The sequence below is a fragment of the Maylandia zebra genome, linkage group LG4 (assembly GCF_041146795.1).
Source record: "Maylandia zebra isolate NMK-2024a linkage group LG4, Mzebra_GT3a, whole genome shotgun sequence".
NCBI lineage: Eukaryota > Metazoa > Chordata > Actinopteri > Cichliformes > Cichlidae > Maylandia > Maylandia zebra.
In genome coordinates, this window is record NC_135170.1 from 5687428 (window position 1) to 5704052 (window position 16625).

The 16625-nt window shown below is 41.2% G+C and overlaps 1 protein-coding gene across 3 annotated transcripts in view; it reads right to left on the reverse strand.

Moving 5' to 3' along the window:
- Positions 1 to 455: 455 nt before the first annotated feature.
- The window catches only part of LOC105941471 (beta-1,4 N-acetylgalactosaminyltransferase 2), a 49573-nt gene continuing 33403 nt past the window's right edge, over positions 456 to 16625 (reverse strand). For all 3 annotated transcript variants that reach the window (XM_024802132.2, XM_076882899.1, XM_076882898.1), the window contains exons 9-12: positions 15219 to 15400; positions 14873 to 15016; positions 1499 to 1727; positions 456 to 1410 (exon numbers count right to left, since the gene is read on the reverse strand). In XM_024802132.2, coding sequence (XP_024657900.2) covers positions 1217 to 1410; positions 1499 to 1727; positions 14873 to 15016; positions 15219 to 15400 — 749 coding nt within the window. In that variant the 3' untranslated portion in view covers positions 456 to 1216. The remainder of the gene's footprint in view (positions 1411 to 1498; positions 1728 to 14872; positions 15017 to 15218; positions 15401 to 16625) is intronic.

Below are 16625 nucleotides of genomic sequence, written 5' to 3' on the forward strand. Positions count from 1 at the left end.
TACTACATATTGCTGTAAGGTGACCAACCATATGGCTACCAGTTTTGATATTTTTTTGACTATTTAGTTTTGCAAGAAAAATGTTTTAAGTAAAAAAAAAATAATAATAATTGGCGTGTAAGTATGGACTTATTTTGCAAGAGAAAATTCTGAACGTGTGATTAAAGAATAAGTGGCAAAGGTACCAGTATCTATTAAAATATGACAGGAACCCAACCCAACAACAGAAACAAGAAAGATACATTAAACATAAAATAACTAAATATGAGAGTAGTTATGTGACAGTAATGTCTCTGTTTTCCTTTCCAATCCCATACCAAGTAAAGTTCAGGCTGGTATCAACAATACTGATTCGATATCAGTACTTTGTACAAGAATTTAATGTGCTTGGAAAATCAAAATCAGCATTATTGTATTTTAAATTATACCTTAACAATAAATACAAGACATAGCACTACTTGTTCTTATTGTTTAATTATGAAGAATTATCATACAAGAGGGAAAAAACCCAGTCAATGTCAAAACCTTTAAAATATTCAATTAACAATGACTCAAAACAAATATGACTGATTGAAAACAACAATAAAGCTAAGAACCATTTTCCTAGACTATCTATCTATCTATATCTATTTCATTTCAATGATCACAATAATATAGTTACTTTCTACTGCTTTTCTGTTAATGATAAAATCCAGTTTTCCCCAAACTACTAAAATAGACAAATTATTTGGTATCGGAGGAATCAGTATTTCAGTATCAATCCTCGCACCACTAGACAAGAGAGGGAGAAGAACAGTTAAGGAAACAACAAAGAAACTAAACATAAACATATTCAAAGTAGGACCTGAAACTGAATGAAAAATCAAGTATTCTAAACTAGAACAGCATCCAGCACTCCATAAAAACAAGGCAATAAGAGGAACTCAAACTATTGTGTTATTACTAGATATATTAGATTAACAATAAAAACATGACCTTATGACACTAACCCTATCAACAATAGCATAAGAAATCAAACTGCCTATAGAATCATAAAGAAATAAAATCAGGAACAATAAAACCCAACAGAAAGAAAAAATAGCTTTATTCACATGAATCCCAAGCTCTGTCATTCCTGGAGTAATGGCTAAACAATTAAAATGAAAGAGACGAAAATGTTCAGATTAAGTGCAATATGTAATGACAATAAGTGACCCTTATGTGCGTTTATGGTCTTCTATCCATATCTAATGCACTTAAGGTGGTTTTTGAAAAAGTGAAGCTGCAGTTTGAATTTGCCTTCACTTCTTTCAGGGTGTCTGAATTTGTTGTAGGTAGGATTACGGTTTTCCTGTGTTTTGGGTTGATGGTCAATTATCACATCACCACATGAGGCAACCATCAAAGAGCCCAGGCCATCCATGAAGAACTCTAGAGTCAGAAACAGACATTTCCCATTTAAGAAAATATCATCTTAGTGCCATTTTCAATCTAAACCCCTTTTGAGGTCTGGACTTACCTGAATGCGCTACTCGCTGGAGCTTGGGGTCAAATCTCACCCTCTGCATGGCATCTGTACGAGCCAGGAAGAAGTTGACCACTCCACTGGCCAAATGGCATTGTGGGTAACCAGGAAGACGGTGGAATTTTCCACCAGACTTCCTGTATAGGCAGCCACCTTCATTTTCATCTCCTTCCTCATATAGAATAGAAAAGTAAAAGCGGTTCCCTTGTACTGACCCACCAACCTAATTAGAGAAAAACAAAAAACCCATTATAAAATCAACACAATACAGTACAACAGAATCATGTAACCAAGGTTCAAAACTGGTGATTGAGAAAAAATAATCTTGAATTATTATTCAAGATTAGATTAGGCCACGTTAGAAGTCTAGTTTTTTTTCAGATGCTTTCAATCATGTTTTTCTTGAAGGATGCAGACTTCTTCCTGTACCACTGCTTGAAGAAGGTGTCTTCCAGAAACTGGCAGTAGGACTGGGAGTTGAGCTTGACTCCATCCTCAACCCGAAAAGGCCCCACAAGCTCATCTATGATGATACCAGCCCAAACCAGTACTCCACCTCCACCTTGCTGGCGTCTGAGTGGGACTGGAGCTCTCTGCCCTTTACCAATCCAGCCACGGGCCCATCCATCTGGCCCATCAAGACTCACTCTCATTTCATCAGTCCATAAAACCTTAGAAAAACCAGTCTTGAGATATTTCTTGGCCCAGTCTTGACGTTTCAGCTTGTGTGTCTTGTTCAATGGTGGTCGTCTTTCAGCCTTTCTTACCTTGGCCATGTCTCTGAGTATTGCACACCTTGTGCTTTTGGGCACTCCAGTGATGTTGCAGCTCTGAAATATGGCCAAACTGGTGGCAAGTGGCATCTTGGCAGCTGCACGCTTGACTTTTCTCAGTTCATGGGCCGTTATTTTGCGCCTTGGTTTTTCCACACGCTTCTTGCGACCCTGTTGACTATTTTGAATGAAACGCTTGATTGTTCGATGATCACGCTTCAGAAGCTTTGCAATTTTGAGACTGCTGCATCCCTCTGCAAGATATCTCACTATTTTTGACTTTTCTGAGCCTGTCAAGTCCTTCTTTTGACCCATTTTGCCAAAGGAAAGGATGTTGCCTAATAATTATGCACACCTGATATAGGGTGTTGATGTCATTAGACCACACCCCTTCTCATTACAGAGATGCACATCGCCTAATATGCTTAATTGGTAGTAGGCTTTCGAGCCTATACAGCTTGGAGTAAGACAACATGCATGAAGAGGATGATGTGGACAAAATACTCATTTGCCTAATAATTCTGCACTCCCTGTCTTGTGTGAACTCTTTTCCCAATAAAAGGCAGCGAGAGGAGGCCGTCGTCGGGGTCATTCGTAATGAGATTCGAAGTGCGTTTCTGAGATACCGACGAGGCCTCCCTTGCAAATAAACCGATCGATCGCTGACTGTCTTGTTTTCTTCATGATGAATAAGTCTCTAAACCAGCAGGGCTTGTGGAAACACAGACCCAACATTTATTTGGTCCTTCGGAACCGGAGCCCAACGCATCGCATCCACCGAGGAGAGGGAGATGACGCCGCCGCAGTCTGCTAGCAGCCAGCGTCTGGGACGTCTGACGAAAGCCCTGGTGCTTAACTTTGTCACCAGGCCGGTCGGGATGGATGGCAATTGACAGGATCCAGAGATTCTTCCCATGAACGGAAACAACACGAACAGTGAGTACAGAAGGCCTTAGAGAGCGGCTACGTGACCGTGCGGTTAAACGCAGTTACGTGAGTGTGCAAGCTGTGCGTGTAGACGCAAGCTGCCTGGCTTCTCCGCCAGTGTTTTTGTTTTTGTTTTTAAATCTTTTTGATTTATTTAAGGAGGTAGGTTTGGCTTCTCCGCCAGTGTTTTAAGGAGGGTTAAGATGGTTTCTCCGCAGTTAAGGGCGTTGAGTGTTTGGTTTCTCCTCCAATAAGGAGGATAGAGCTCGCCACGGTAAGGGAGGTTATAGGCCTAAAGAGAGTGTGAATGAGCGTATGTGTGTGTGAGTGCCAGTAAGTGAACGCAGCAGCACAGAAGGAAACCTAAGTCATGTTAACGGAATTACACGTAGCCTGGGTTTTGGGGTAAGGCGCGTTGCATGCCGCAAAATTAAAAGAAGTCTACCTTGAAAGAGGATGAAATACACTGCAAAGTATTTATTGGGCAGCATGTGGTGTGTGGATCGTTGACGAATGAAGTGAAATTGTGCTCTAAGCAGAAGTGAGTGTGTCTGACATCACGGTGTGTGTGAAAAGGTATCCAGCTGGGGCAGACATGATTCTGCAGGTCACCTGCCCAGTGGACAAAAGAAATAAAATAGTTGTGTGGATGAATGATAGCATGAAGAGTGTTTGGTGTTTCTCAGCCTGAAACAACTGCAATGCTATTTTCTGTTTTGGAGAAAAGGACAGTTTAAAAAAAAATCAGAGAGAGAGATGTATGTTGTTTAAGCAGTGATGAGAATAATGGAAATGTGATGAGAGAGGAACACAAAAACATACAGAAAATGCATTAACTATACTAACCCTACATGCATATACACAATAAATGATACTCATGAAGACCAGACAGCATCTTAAGCACGAGATTCTGTTAGTCATCTTGTCCAAGTCACTAGTAAGATGAAAGTGATATATAGACTAGTGGACTGAAAATTATAGGAGGACAGATGGTTGCATCATAGAGGAGGAAACAGAATGCTGATGAGAGGTCTTAAATGAGTGAGCTGAGTGAGCTGATTGTGAGTTTCTGGTGTGTGAAGAAGTTGTAACATGGCACACATTTAGCTACATGAGAAGAAACTTATTATGTGATGAGACAGCAGGGTTATGCTGTATGTTGTGTGTATGGCTGATTTGGATGAATGTTTGAGATTAAACTGGCTGTTGATTTGTCTTTTGTTACTAAGTTGAGCCTGCCAATTGGGTTGTTACGATTTATTCCCCTGAATTGAAGAACACGTGTCATGACTTAAACAAGGCCTTTCTTTCCTTTGCTTTCCTTTATTTTCTTTTTATTTTGTTACTCTCATGGTGCACTAAAGTTTTGTTTGATAATTTTTCTGTCATCTAAGCAGATCTGAACGTTTGAATAGGAAGAACTATACAACATGTTGTTGCGAACGGTTGCAAAGTGAGTTTCTCCAAAATTAAAATGGGCTGGGGAGAAAGCCACTTATTTGGGACAATTAGAAAGTAAGTTCCTGTCCAAAAGGATTCAACGAGGAAATCCAGTCTAAATTCTTTTTCTTTTTGAAATGTCGTCGTTTTTCTGAGGGTGGAAACAAAATGCGACAATAATTTCCACTATCAGCAAAAGAAAGAATCACTGAGTGAATGAGTGAGAATTTAAAAAAATGGGGAACTGACTGACTGGTTAAAGCTGACAAGACTGACTGACTTAACACCATTGTGTGAAGCTAACCCCCACCTGACAAAGGTGTGGCTGTATCACTGTGTGTGTCTCTGTTGCAGGAGCAGAAGGAGACCACAGGAGGAAACTTGGGTGACATGACTATGTGAACTCTGCAAATTTAACCTTTTTAGTTTTCATTTTTCTGTGTCTGTGAATTTACCATGGGTGTGTTATTCACTACCGTGTGTTGCTCACAGAGATTACTGTGAGAAAGAGTGTATACACCTGTGCAGCGCTAACATTTACATTTCTTTATTACAGCAGATGGTTAATCATGTGATTTGATCATGTGATTTACAGCAGGACACAACTTAATGATGTTTTTCTACCACAGGATTACTGAGATTTTGTGTGAAGAAAACTGTGGTTACAGGCTATATGTTGATGATGAAATTACACTGTGTTGTTGAGAAAATGTTGGAGAAAATGTGAATGTTACAGGGGAGAAGTGAATACAGTGTGATACTGTATTTGAAACCAGTGTTGCATCTTTTTACAGCAGAGTGTTAACTTTATGACTTTTCACAGCTCCTCTGGAATCTGGATGGCCGACACCTGACAACCAGGATGATCCGTGTGTTTGGCTAATGTTTGTTTTTCTTTAAGAGTGTTTGAAGAGGATTCAGCACAGACAGACAAGTGACAATTGAACAGATGTGCAGTGGTTACTGAATAGTTAAATAGGGCTCATTATCTGACCACACTGTTGGGCTCATGGTGAGTGACAAACTTAAGGGACGTCACTGATTACAATGTGGAATGACGTTGAGATGTTAAATGATTTGGAGCAAAGTATGGAAAAAGCAGGAGTTTAAGGAGTTTAGAATAAACCTGCAATGATCCTTGTCTCTGTGATGCTGAATACTTTATTACACTTACGAGCTGCAGTTAGTTGCAAATGTGAAGTTTTAACTTAAAGACTTTGTCTTCTAGGATACAGGCTCTGGGTGGAGCTGGGAGTTAAACAAGCTAAACATTTAATTGCTGACTAATGTTTTTACACAAGGTTACAGGTGGAGTATGGCTGCTCCAAGGGACAAACCCTGGAGATTGTTTTAGGGAGACTGTGCAACATTCTTGTACATGTCTCATTGGGGAGTTGACACGTAGTGAAAGCCGTGTGGCGAGAGGAGTGTCGTTTTTTTTTAATTTGTAGATGTCGTGAGGTGCCAGGACGAGAAGGAGTGGCTGAGGGGATTGTCCACAAGATGGGAGCTGAGGCCAGGAGAGAGTCTTCAGGAGGATCAGAGACAGCACAGAAGACATCGCACAGAGAGCTGTGCTACTGGGCTTTCAGGAGATCATCGGGAGGAGTCTTTGCACAGCAAACAACCATAAGGAGTGGAAGAGTTTCGACGTTGACGTTGAGGAAGACAACTAAGGTGTACGACGTGCTCTGCCTTACATCGTCTGCAGACTAAATTTACATTTCTGTCACCTACAAGACACTTGTCTTTAATGTAACGCTTACTCTCACAACCACACATATTACCATAAAATGGTACACAATTCTGACTCCATCAACCCTTTTGCCAACAAAAGAAGAGGGCACTTCTCATGAGTGTAGAGAGCACTTGGAGAAGGAGTGTAAGCCAAGGGATGACTCAATAGCTGTGGCACTCGTTGAGGGAAAGGTTTGGTTTGTTGATGATTTGAGTCTTACGACAGTAGAGGGACAGGCTAAGACAGGTTTTACTGTAGCAGACAGTGAGAAAGTTATCTATGCAGGACAACTAACATGTTTCATATTTGCTTGAGCAGCAGAGATGCTAGCTTTAACGGAAGCGTGTAAAGCTGCAGAGAGACAATATACACTGATAGGCAGTATGCATTTGCTACATTACATTTCTTTTTAGCGCAGTGAGTGAGACGAGGTGTGGCAACGTCTACAGGGAAACCTGTAGAACACGCCAAACTCTTGCAAAATCTGCTGGAGGCAGTGTTATTAACCAGTGGAATTGCCGCTTGTAAATGTGCAGCACACATGTGAGGGAAAGATCCAGTTGCATTAGGGAAGGTTTTTGCAGATAAGATCGCAAAAGAGGCAGCTTTAGTTGAACATGGTGTTAACATTTTAGCAGTACAACATCAGCAGACACGCAGGCCCACTCACCTACAGCAGGAAAGCGGTTGTGACTTACAGAAGGAGCGAGCTTGCAGGATGGTGTTTATTATCTGTGCGATAAACCAATACTGCCTAAGAATTTGTATAAGACTGCTGCTATTTTGAGCCATGGGCCGTGCCATTTCACAACAGCAGGGAGATGATGGGAGCAGTAGAGCAACATTTTCATACTCTAGGATTTAATACTTTAAAAAAAAATAATTTGCAGGTCATGTATGATATGTTGCAAGCACAATTCTCGGGGTAATTTGAGACTGAAGAGAGGGAAATTCCCCAGACCCAGTCACCCATTTCAAATTATTCACATGGACTGTATAGAGCTGTCCAACTGTAATAACTATAAGTACTGCCTAGTGATAGCGTGCCCTTTTTCAAAGTGGGTAGAAATCGTCCCAACTAGGAAAGCAGATGCCATTTTGGTGGCCAAAGCAATATATAAGAATATCATCCCAGAACATGGGATTCCAGAGACCATTTATAGTGATGATGCTCCACACTTCGTAAACAAAGTGATTGGATTAATGGCACAGCATCTAGGAATAACACTAAAACATCATTGTTCATATCACCCACAAAGTGCAGGGTTGGTAGAGAGAACTAATGGAACAGTAGAGCTAAGACTTAGGAAAACAATGGAGGAGACAGGCAGGACATGGTTAGACTGTATAGAATTAGTTAAGATGTACATGAGGATTACTCCAACAGAGAATGGTCTGACACCCTTTGAGATTATATATGGCAGACCATTTAGAGTTCTAGTCTTCTGTAGTGATGATAGAAAAGCAGAAGAGAGAGCATATTAGCAGATTGGATGCTTAAAATGTTTAAAAGTAAAGAAGTCATGAGAACAAATGATCTGATTCTGTTTCTCTGCAGGAACAGAGCCTGAAGTCTGGAGATTGGATGCTGATAAAGGCCATGGAGAGGACGTGCTGGTCCAGTGCACGGTGGGAAGGTTCCTATCAGGTGCTGCTGACGACGCCCACAGCAGTGAAGATTGCTGAGAGAAGCACTTGGATATATCAAGCGCACTGCAAGAAGGTAACACACTTCCTGGCCGACTGGGTGATGGTGAAAAGGCCAGGGTACAAAGGGGGGAGTATATCTCTAGGACCTCTCGTCTCAATCCTGGTGAAGAAACCAACGGATCCAGAACCCAATTTAGGGATGTGCTGTGCACCTGTTAACCCTGAGTGGGTTAATTTATGTTGTAAATTTATGTTGCATGTAGCACCTTGGTTCCTGGAGGAACGTTGTTTCGCCTCACTGTGTACTGTTAAACTGTATATGGTTGAAGTGACAATAAAGCCAACTTGACTTGACTTGACTTGACAGGAGCACACTGGGACAGAGCAAACCACACCCAGTACCCGCATGGGTTTTCAACCAACTACTGGTGGCAGTTGATGAACACAACCGCTCACATAAACAACGAGACCAATGGTTATGCTTGTGATGCCACTCTCTACACATTCTTCTGGACTGTGGCCATATAGCATCACTGAGAGCGAGACAGTTTGTTTGGTTGCCTTAGCAACACATCCAGGAGTAAAAGTACTTGGAACACTGCCAACTTTTCAACTCCTCTGAACCTGAATGGAAGGTTGATTCACCAGTAGCTGGGAAGGTGAACTGCTCTGGTACGACAGACCTGCTAGCCTGACTCCAAGTATCTGACTCGCTGCAGGACATTGAACAGCTAAACGAACTGGAAACAGGCCAGTTACCTATGTGTATGAAGGGCAATGGATTAATCCAAGTTGGAGATTTACCATGGAATTTGTGCAACATCACCTATTCTTTTTGTCCTCTGCAAGAAGGGGTGTAAACAGAGAAGCCTTTTGTCTACATTTACATCATGAACACTTCTCTAAGCTGGTTGAAGTTTCAAGCCAAGAAGACCTAAACAGCTTGATCCAATTTCCTTTACAAAGCTTTTTCTGTGGTGACAACAGGACAGGAGAAGCGTTCTAAATGCAGATAATTCACCAGTTGACTCTAACCCCCACAGGATGCATACAGTGAGAAGATTTGGGGGTTGATAGGAGTCAGAAAGAGGGGTGTTGACCAGGCTACAGCTTTGAAGTTAGCTGAGAGCCACATGGACAAACAATAAAGTCAACTGATGTGTGTGAATGCCTATGTCTGTATACAGTTGGTTTGTAGTGACATATGATTTTTGAGAATGTTGATTCTTCTTGTTTGATTGTTTACATTCATTTGTTTACTTGCAAGTTGTAGTTTATTGTGTATGAGATCAATGAGAAGCAGGTTAACTGCTTTCATGAATTAAGTGTGAACTTTTGCTGCAATAGGAGGTGAATGACATGAGGAGCTGTGTATGAATGAAATCTACACTGACACTGTCAAAAACAAGGGTGCATAAGTTGAAATTTAAGTACAGAATGACAAAAAGGGGGGAATGTTAAGTCTAATTGTTGAATGTTTGTTATTATGCTTCTTGAATGCATAATGACAAACTATAGGATCAAGACATGCCTTTGTCCCTGACCACCTCTCCAGCCACTCTGTGCTGGGGGAGGATTATTACACATCCCTTGTGAAGATTCTGTTTGATGTTTGGTAAGCTTCCTGCCCTTTGTATGGCTTCACTGTGTTATCCATGGTGAAGCCATACATTGGGTGTGGGGGAGACTACCCCCTTTATGACCAGGATGTTGTAGAAACAGTTGTGATCAGGAACACACACACACACACACACACACACACACACACACACACACACATATATATATATATATATATATATATATATATATATATATATATTACACACACACGGTATATATGTACAGTGCCTTGTCTTAGAACCATGTGGGCGTTGCTTTGCTGTGATGTGTATTGTGTGAACTCTTTTCCCAATAAAAGGCAGCGAGAGGAGGCCGTCGTCGGGGTCATTCGTAATGAGATTCGAAGTGCGTTTCTGAGATACCGACGAGGCCTCCCTTGCAAATAAACCGATCGATCGCTGACTGTCTTGTTTTCTTCATGATGAATAAGTCTCTAAACCAGCAGGGCTTGTGGAAACACAGACCCAACATTTATTTGGTCCTTCGGAACCGGAGCCCAACGCATCGCATCCACCGAGGAGAGGGAGATGACGCCGCCGCAGTCTGCTAGCAGCCGAAAGCCCTGGTGCTTAACTTTGTCACCAGGCCGGTCGGGATGGATGGCAATTGACGGGATCCAGAGATTCTTCCCATGAACGGAAACAACACGAACAGTGAGTACAGAAGGCCTTAGAGAGCGGCTACGTGACCGTGCGGTTAAACGCAGTTACGTGAGTGTGCAAGCTGTGCGTGTAGACGCAAGCTGCCTGGCTTCTCCGCCAGTGTTTTTGTTTTTGTTTTTAAATCTTTTTGATTTATTTAAGGAGGTAGGTTTGGCTTCTCCGCCAGTGTTTTAAGGAGGGTTAAGATGGTTTCTCCACCGAAAGGAGGATAGAGCTCTAAAAAATTAAAAAAGGTTTTTCTCCGCAGTTAAGAGCGTTGAGTGTTTGGTTTCTCCTCCAATAAGGAGGATAGAGCTCGCCACGGTAAGGGAGGTTATAGGCCTAAAGAGAGTGTGAATGAGCGTATGTGTGTGTGAGTGCCAGTAAGTGAACGCAGCAGCACAGAAGGAAACCTAAGTCATGTTAACGGAATTACACGTAGCCTGGGTTTTGGGGTAAGGCGCGTTGCATGCCGCAAAATTAAAAGAAGTCTACCTTGAAAGAGGATGAAATACACTGCAAAGTATTTATTGGGCAGCATGTGGTGTGTGGATCGTTGACGAATGAAGTGAAATTGTGCTCTAAGCAGAAGTGAGTGTGTCTGACATCACGGTGTGTGTGAAAAGGTATCCAGCTGGGGCAGACATGATTCTGCAGGTCACCTGCCCAGTGGACAAAAGAAATAAAATAGTTGTGTGGATGAATGATAGCATGAAGAGTGTTTGGTGTTTCTCAGCCTGAAACAACTGCAATGCTATTTTCTGTTTTGGAGAAAAGGACAGTTTAAAAAAAAAATCAGAGAGAGAGATGTATGTTGTTTAAGCAGTGATGAGAATAATGGAAATGTGATGAGAGAGGAACACAAAAACATACAGAAAATGCATTAACTATACTAACCCTACATGCATATACACAATAAATGATACTCATGAAGACCAGACAGCATCTTAAGCACGAGATTCTGTTAGTCATCTTGTCCAAGTCACTAGTAAGATGAAAGTGATATATAGACTAGTGGACTGAAAATTATAGGAGGACAGATGGTTGCATCATAGAGGAGGAAACAGAATGCTGATGAGAGGTCTTAAATGAGTGAGCTGAGTGAGCTGATTGTGAGTTTCTGGTGTGTGAAGAAGTTGTAACATGGCACACATTTAGTTACATGAGAAGAAACTTATTATGTGATGAGACAGCAGGGTTATGCTGTATGTTGTGTGTATGGCTGATTTGGATGAATGTTTGAGATTAAACTGGCTGTTGATTTGTCTTTTGTTACTAAGTTGAGCCTGCCAATTGGGTTGTTACGATTTATTCCCCTGAATTGAAGAACACGTGTCATGACTTAAACAAGGCCTTTCTTTCCTTTGCTTTCCTTTATTTTCTTTTTATTTTGTTACTCTCATGGTGCACTAAAGTTTTGTTTGATAATTTTTCTGTCATCTAAGCAGATCTGAACGTTTGAATAGGAAGAACTATACAACATGTTGTTGCGAACAGTTGCAAAGTGAGTTTCTCCAAAATTAAAATGGGCTGGGGAGAAAGCCACTTATTTGGGACAATTAGAAAGTAAGTTCCTGTCCAAAAGGATTCAACGAGGAAATCCAGTCTAAATTCTTTTTCTTTTTGAAATGTCGTCGTTTTTCTGAGGGTGGAAACAAAATGCGACAATAATTTCCACTATCAGCAAAAGAAAGAATCACTGAGTGAATGAGTGAGAATTTAAAAAAATGGGGAACTGACTGACTGGTTAAAGCTGACAAGACTGACTGACTTAACACCATTGTGTGAAGCTAACCCCCACCTGACAAAGGTGTGGCTGTATCACTGTGTGTGTCTCTGTTGCAGGAGCAGAAGGAGACCACAGGAGGAAACTTGGGTGACATGACTATGTGAACTCTGCAAATTTAACCTTTTTAGTTTTCATTTTTCTGTGTCTGTGAATTTACCATGGGTGTGTTATTCACTACCGTGTGTTGCTCACAGAGATTACTGTGAGAAAGAGTGTATACACCTGTGCAGCGCTAACATTTACATTTCTTTATTACAGCAGATGGTTAATCATGTGATTTGATCATGTGATTTACAGCAGGACACAACTTAATGATGTTTTTCTACCACAGGATTACTGAGATTTTGTGTGAAGAAAACTGTGGTTACAGGCTATATGTTGATGATGAAATTACACTGTGTTGTTGAGAAAATGTTGGAGAAAATGTGAATGTTACAGGGGAGAAGTGAATACAGTGTGATACTGTATTTGAAACCAGTGTTGCATCTTTTTACAGCAGAGTGTTAACTTTATGACTTTTCACAGCTCCTCTGGAATCTGGATGGCCGACACCTGACAACCAGGATGATCCGTGTGTTTGGCTAATGTTTGTTTTTCTTTAAGAGTGTTTGAAGAGGATTCAGCACAGACAGACAAGTGACAATTGAACAGATGTGCAGTGGTTACTGAATAGTTAAATAGGGCTCATTATCTGACCACACTGTTGGGCTCATGGTGAGTGACAAACTTAAGGGACGTCACTGATTACAATGTGGAATGACGTTGAGATGTTAAATGATTTGGAGCAAAGTATGGAAAAAGCAGGAGTTTAAGGAGTTTAGAATAAACCTGCAATGATCCTTGTCTCTGTGATGCTGAATACTTTATTACACTTACGAGCTGCAGTTAGTTGCAAATGTGAAGTTTTAACTTAAAGACTTTGTCTTCTAGGATACAGGCTCTGGGTGGAGCTGGGAGTTAAACAAGCTAAACATTTAATTGCTGACTAATGTTTTTACACAAGGTTACAGGTGGAGTATGGCTGCTCCAAGGGACAAACCCTGGAGATTGTTTTAGGGAGACTGTGCAACATTCTTGTACATGTCTCATTGGGGAGTTGACACGTAGTGAAAGCCGTGTGGCGAGAGGAGTGTCGTTTTTTTTTAATTTGTAGATGTCGTGAGGTGCCAGGACGAGAAGGAGTGGCTGAGGGGATTGTCCACAAGATGGGAGCTGAGGCCAGGAGAGAGTCTTCAGGAGGATCAGAGACAGCACAGAAGACATCGCACAGAGAGCTGTGCTACTGGGCTTTCAGGAGATCATCGGGAGGAGTCTTTGCACAGCAAACAACCATAAGGAGTGGAAGAGTTTCGACGTTGACGTTGAGGAAGACAACTAAGGTGTACGACGTGCTCTGCCTTACATCGTCTGCAGACTAAATTTACATTTCTGTCACCTACAAGACACTTGTCTTTAATGTAACGCTTACTCTCACAACCACACATATTACCATAAAATGGTACACAATTCTGACTCCATCAACCCTTTTGCCAACAAAAGAAGAGGGCACTTCTCATGAGTGTAGAGAGCACTTGGAGAAGGAGTGTAAGCCAAGGGATGACTCAATAGCTGTGGCACTCGTTGAGGGAAAGGTTTGGTTTGTTGATGATTTGAGTCTTACGACAGTAGAGGGACAGGCTAAGACAGGTTTTACTGTAGCAGACAGTGAGAAAGTTATCTATGCAGGACAACTAACATGTTTCATATTTGCTTGAGCAGCAGAGATGCTAGCTTTAACGGAAGCGTGTAAAGCTGCAGAGAGACAATATACACTGATAGGCAGTATGCATTTGCTACATTACATTTCTTTTTAGCGCAGTGAGTGAGACGAGGTGTGGCAACGTCTACAGGGAAACCTGTAGAACACGCCAAACTCTTGCAAAATCTGCTGGAGGCAGTGTTATTAACCAGTGGAATTGCCGCTTGTAAATGTGCAGCACACATGTGAGGGAAAGATCCAGTTGCATTAGGGAAGGTTTTTGCAGATAAGATCGCAAAAGAGGCAGCTTTAGTTGAACATGGTGTTAACATTTTAGCAGTACAACATCAGCAGACACGCAGGCCCACTCACCTACAGCAGGAAAGCGGTTGTGACTTACAGAAGGAGCGAGCTTGCAGGATGGTGTTTATTATCTGTGCGATAAACCAATACTGCCTAAGAATTTGTATAAGACTGCTGCTATTTTGAGCCATGGGCCGTGCCATTTCACAACAGCAGGGAGATGATGGGAGCAGTAGAGCAACATTTTCATACTCTAGGATTTAATACTTTAAAAAAAAATAATTTGCAGGTCATGTATGATATGTTGCAAGCACAATTCTCGGGGTAATTTGAGACTGAAGAGAGGGAAATTCCCCAGACCCAGTCACCCATTTCAAATTATTCACATGGACTGTATAGAGCTGTCCAACTGTAATAACTATAAGTACTGCCTAGTGATAGCGTGCCCTTTTTCAAAGTGGGTAGAAATCGTCCCAACTAGGAAAGCAGATGCCATTTTGGTGGCCAAAGCAATATATAAGAATATCATCCCGGAACATGGGATTCCAGAGACCATCGCTGACTGTCTTGTTTTCTTCATGATGAATAAGTCTCTAAACCAGCGGGGCTTGTGGAAACACAGACCCAACAATTGATGTCTTCTCTTATCAAGAAAACTTAAAACTTGTAGGTCCAAATTACACATGATTGAGCTAAAGAAAAAAAACTGTTACAAACTGAACCAACACAAGCTATTTCATTCTTACCACATCTAGTTCAGGGACCGCCTCCATCACCTCCACAAACTTCTCTATCTTTGTCTTCTCTGAAAACAAAAAGTCATCATCCACCCACAGAAAGTACTTGGTTGTTACCTGGGAAACAGCTAGATTTCTGCCTGCAAACCAGCCCTGAGAAGAAGAAAGAAACATCCTCTGTTCAAATTTATAAATTGGAATGGGACCCCGAGATTTACCTGGTTTGACTGGAATTGTACTTGATAAGTCTTCCAAGAACTGAATTGACATTTGCATGTCTTATATTCTATAAATATAATTTGAGTCCAAAATATTGCTAAAAACTCATAATTCTGAAATGAATGTGTGTGCATACCTGTGCTGGAGGCATGATGTAATGCTGGATGTTTTCTCCAGTAACGCTTTCTGGTTGTAAACTGTCATCTGCAATAATCACTTTAATGTCACTATAGAATTTCCGGATGCTGTCCAACAACACCCTCAGTTGTTTGTAACGCAGAAAGGTCTTTGTGATGATGGTGACTTGAGAGCTGATATCTAACAGACAGAAGTATACAGAGAATAATTTTAAGAAAAGATGAACTGTTAATATGGCAGAGTAGCATTAAATTTCTGAGTCATTCAACCAAAGGAAATACTAATAAATGTATTTTTTTTTTATAATTCTGGAAAAGCATGTGTGAGGATGAAAAATAAGTTAGATATAAAGATATAAAATCTGCCTGTTATTATGAAATAAATGAATTATTTCACACATGTTTTAGAGTCTTTCTGGAGCCTGCTAGGCATGGGGTCACAATACAGATATCAGATTAGAAAGATTCTCAGCATACTCTGAGTGAGCTTCGAGAAATTTCTAGCAAGAAAGTCCCAGTTCCCAGTTTGGAAGTGATTTCAGAAAATTCTCAGAGCAATTTGAGAAAAGACACAGCAAAAACTTTAAATGAAAGAAAGACAGTGGGTTGGAAGAGTAAATGCAGTATTAAATGCAGCATATTGCATTCTCTGGTTAGTCATTAAATAAATAAATAAAAATCCTACGATGTTTTGAAGTCTCGAAATATTACCCTTATGCTCACTTGATTTATAACCTCAGTAAACTTGTCCCTTAAAGTTTATGATTTTTTGTCTTATACAACAAATGTAAGGTTATTTTTGTAAATGTTGTTACTATTGTAGCAGATTTCGATTTTTACATGTCATTGGTCACATTCCTATTTCTTCTTTTTTGAAATGGAACTGAAGGCAAAGGAAGGAGGGCGGGAAAAAGAAAAGGCTTCAAGGACAAGAGGGGAGGAGTGGGGGCAGAATATATATATATATATATGTATGTATGTATGTATGTGTATATATATATATATATATATATATATGTGTATAAAAAACACCCAGCACGCCCCTGCGGGCGGTTTATCCTTCAAGCTCGGGTCCTCTACCAGAGGCCTGGGAGCTTGAGGGTCCTGCGCAGTATCTTAGCTGTTCCCAGGACTGCGCTCTTCTGGACAGAGATCTCCGATGTTTTTCCCGGGATCTGCTGGAGCCACTCGCCTAGCTTGGGAGTCACCGCACCTAGTGCTCCGATTACCACGGGGACCTCCGTTACCTTCACCCTCCACATCCTCTCGAGCTCTTCTCTGAGCCCTTGGTATTTCTCCAGCTTCTCGTGTTCCTTCTTCCTGATATTGCTGTCATTCGGAACCGCTACATCGATCACCACGGCCGTCTTCTTCTGTTTGTCTACCACCACTATGTCCGGTTGGTT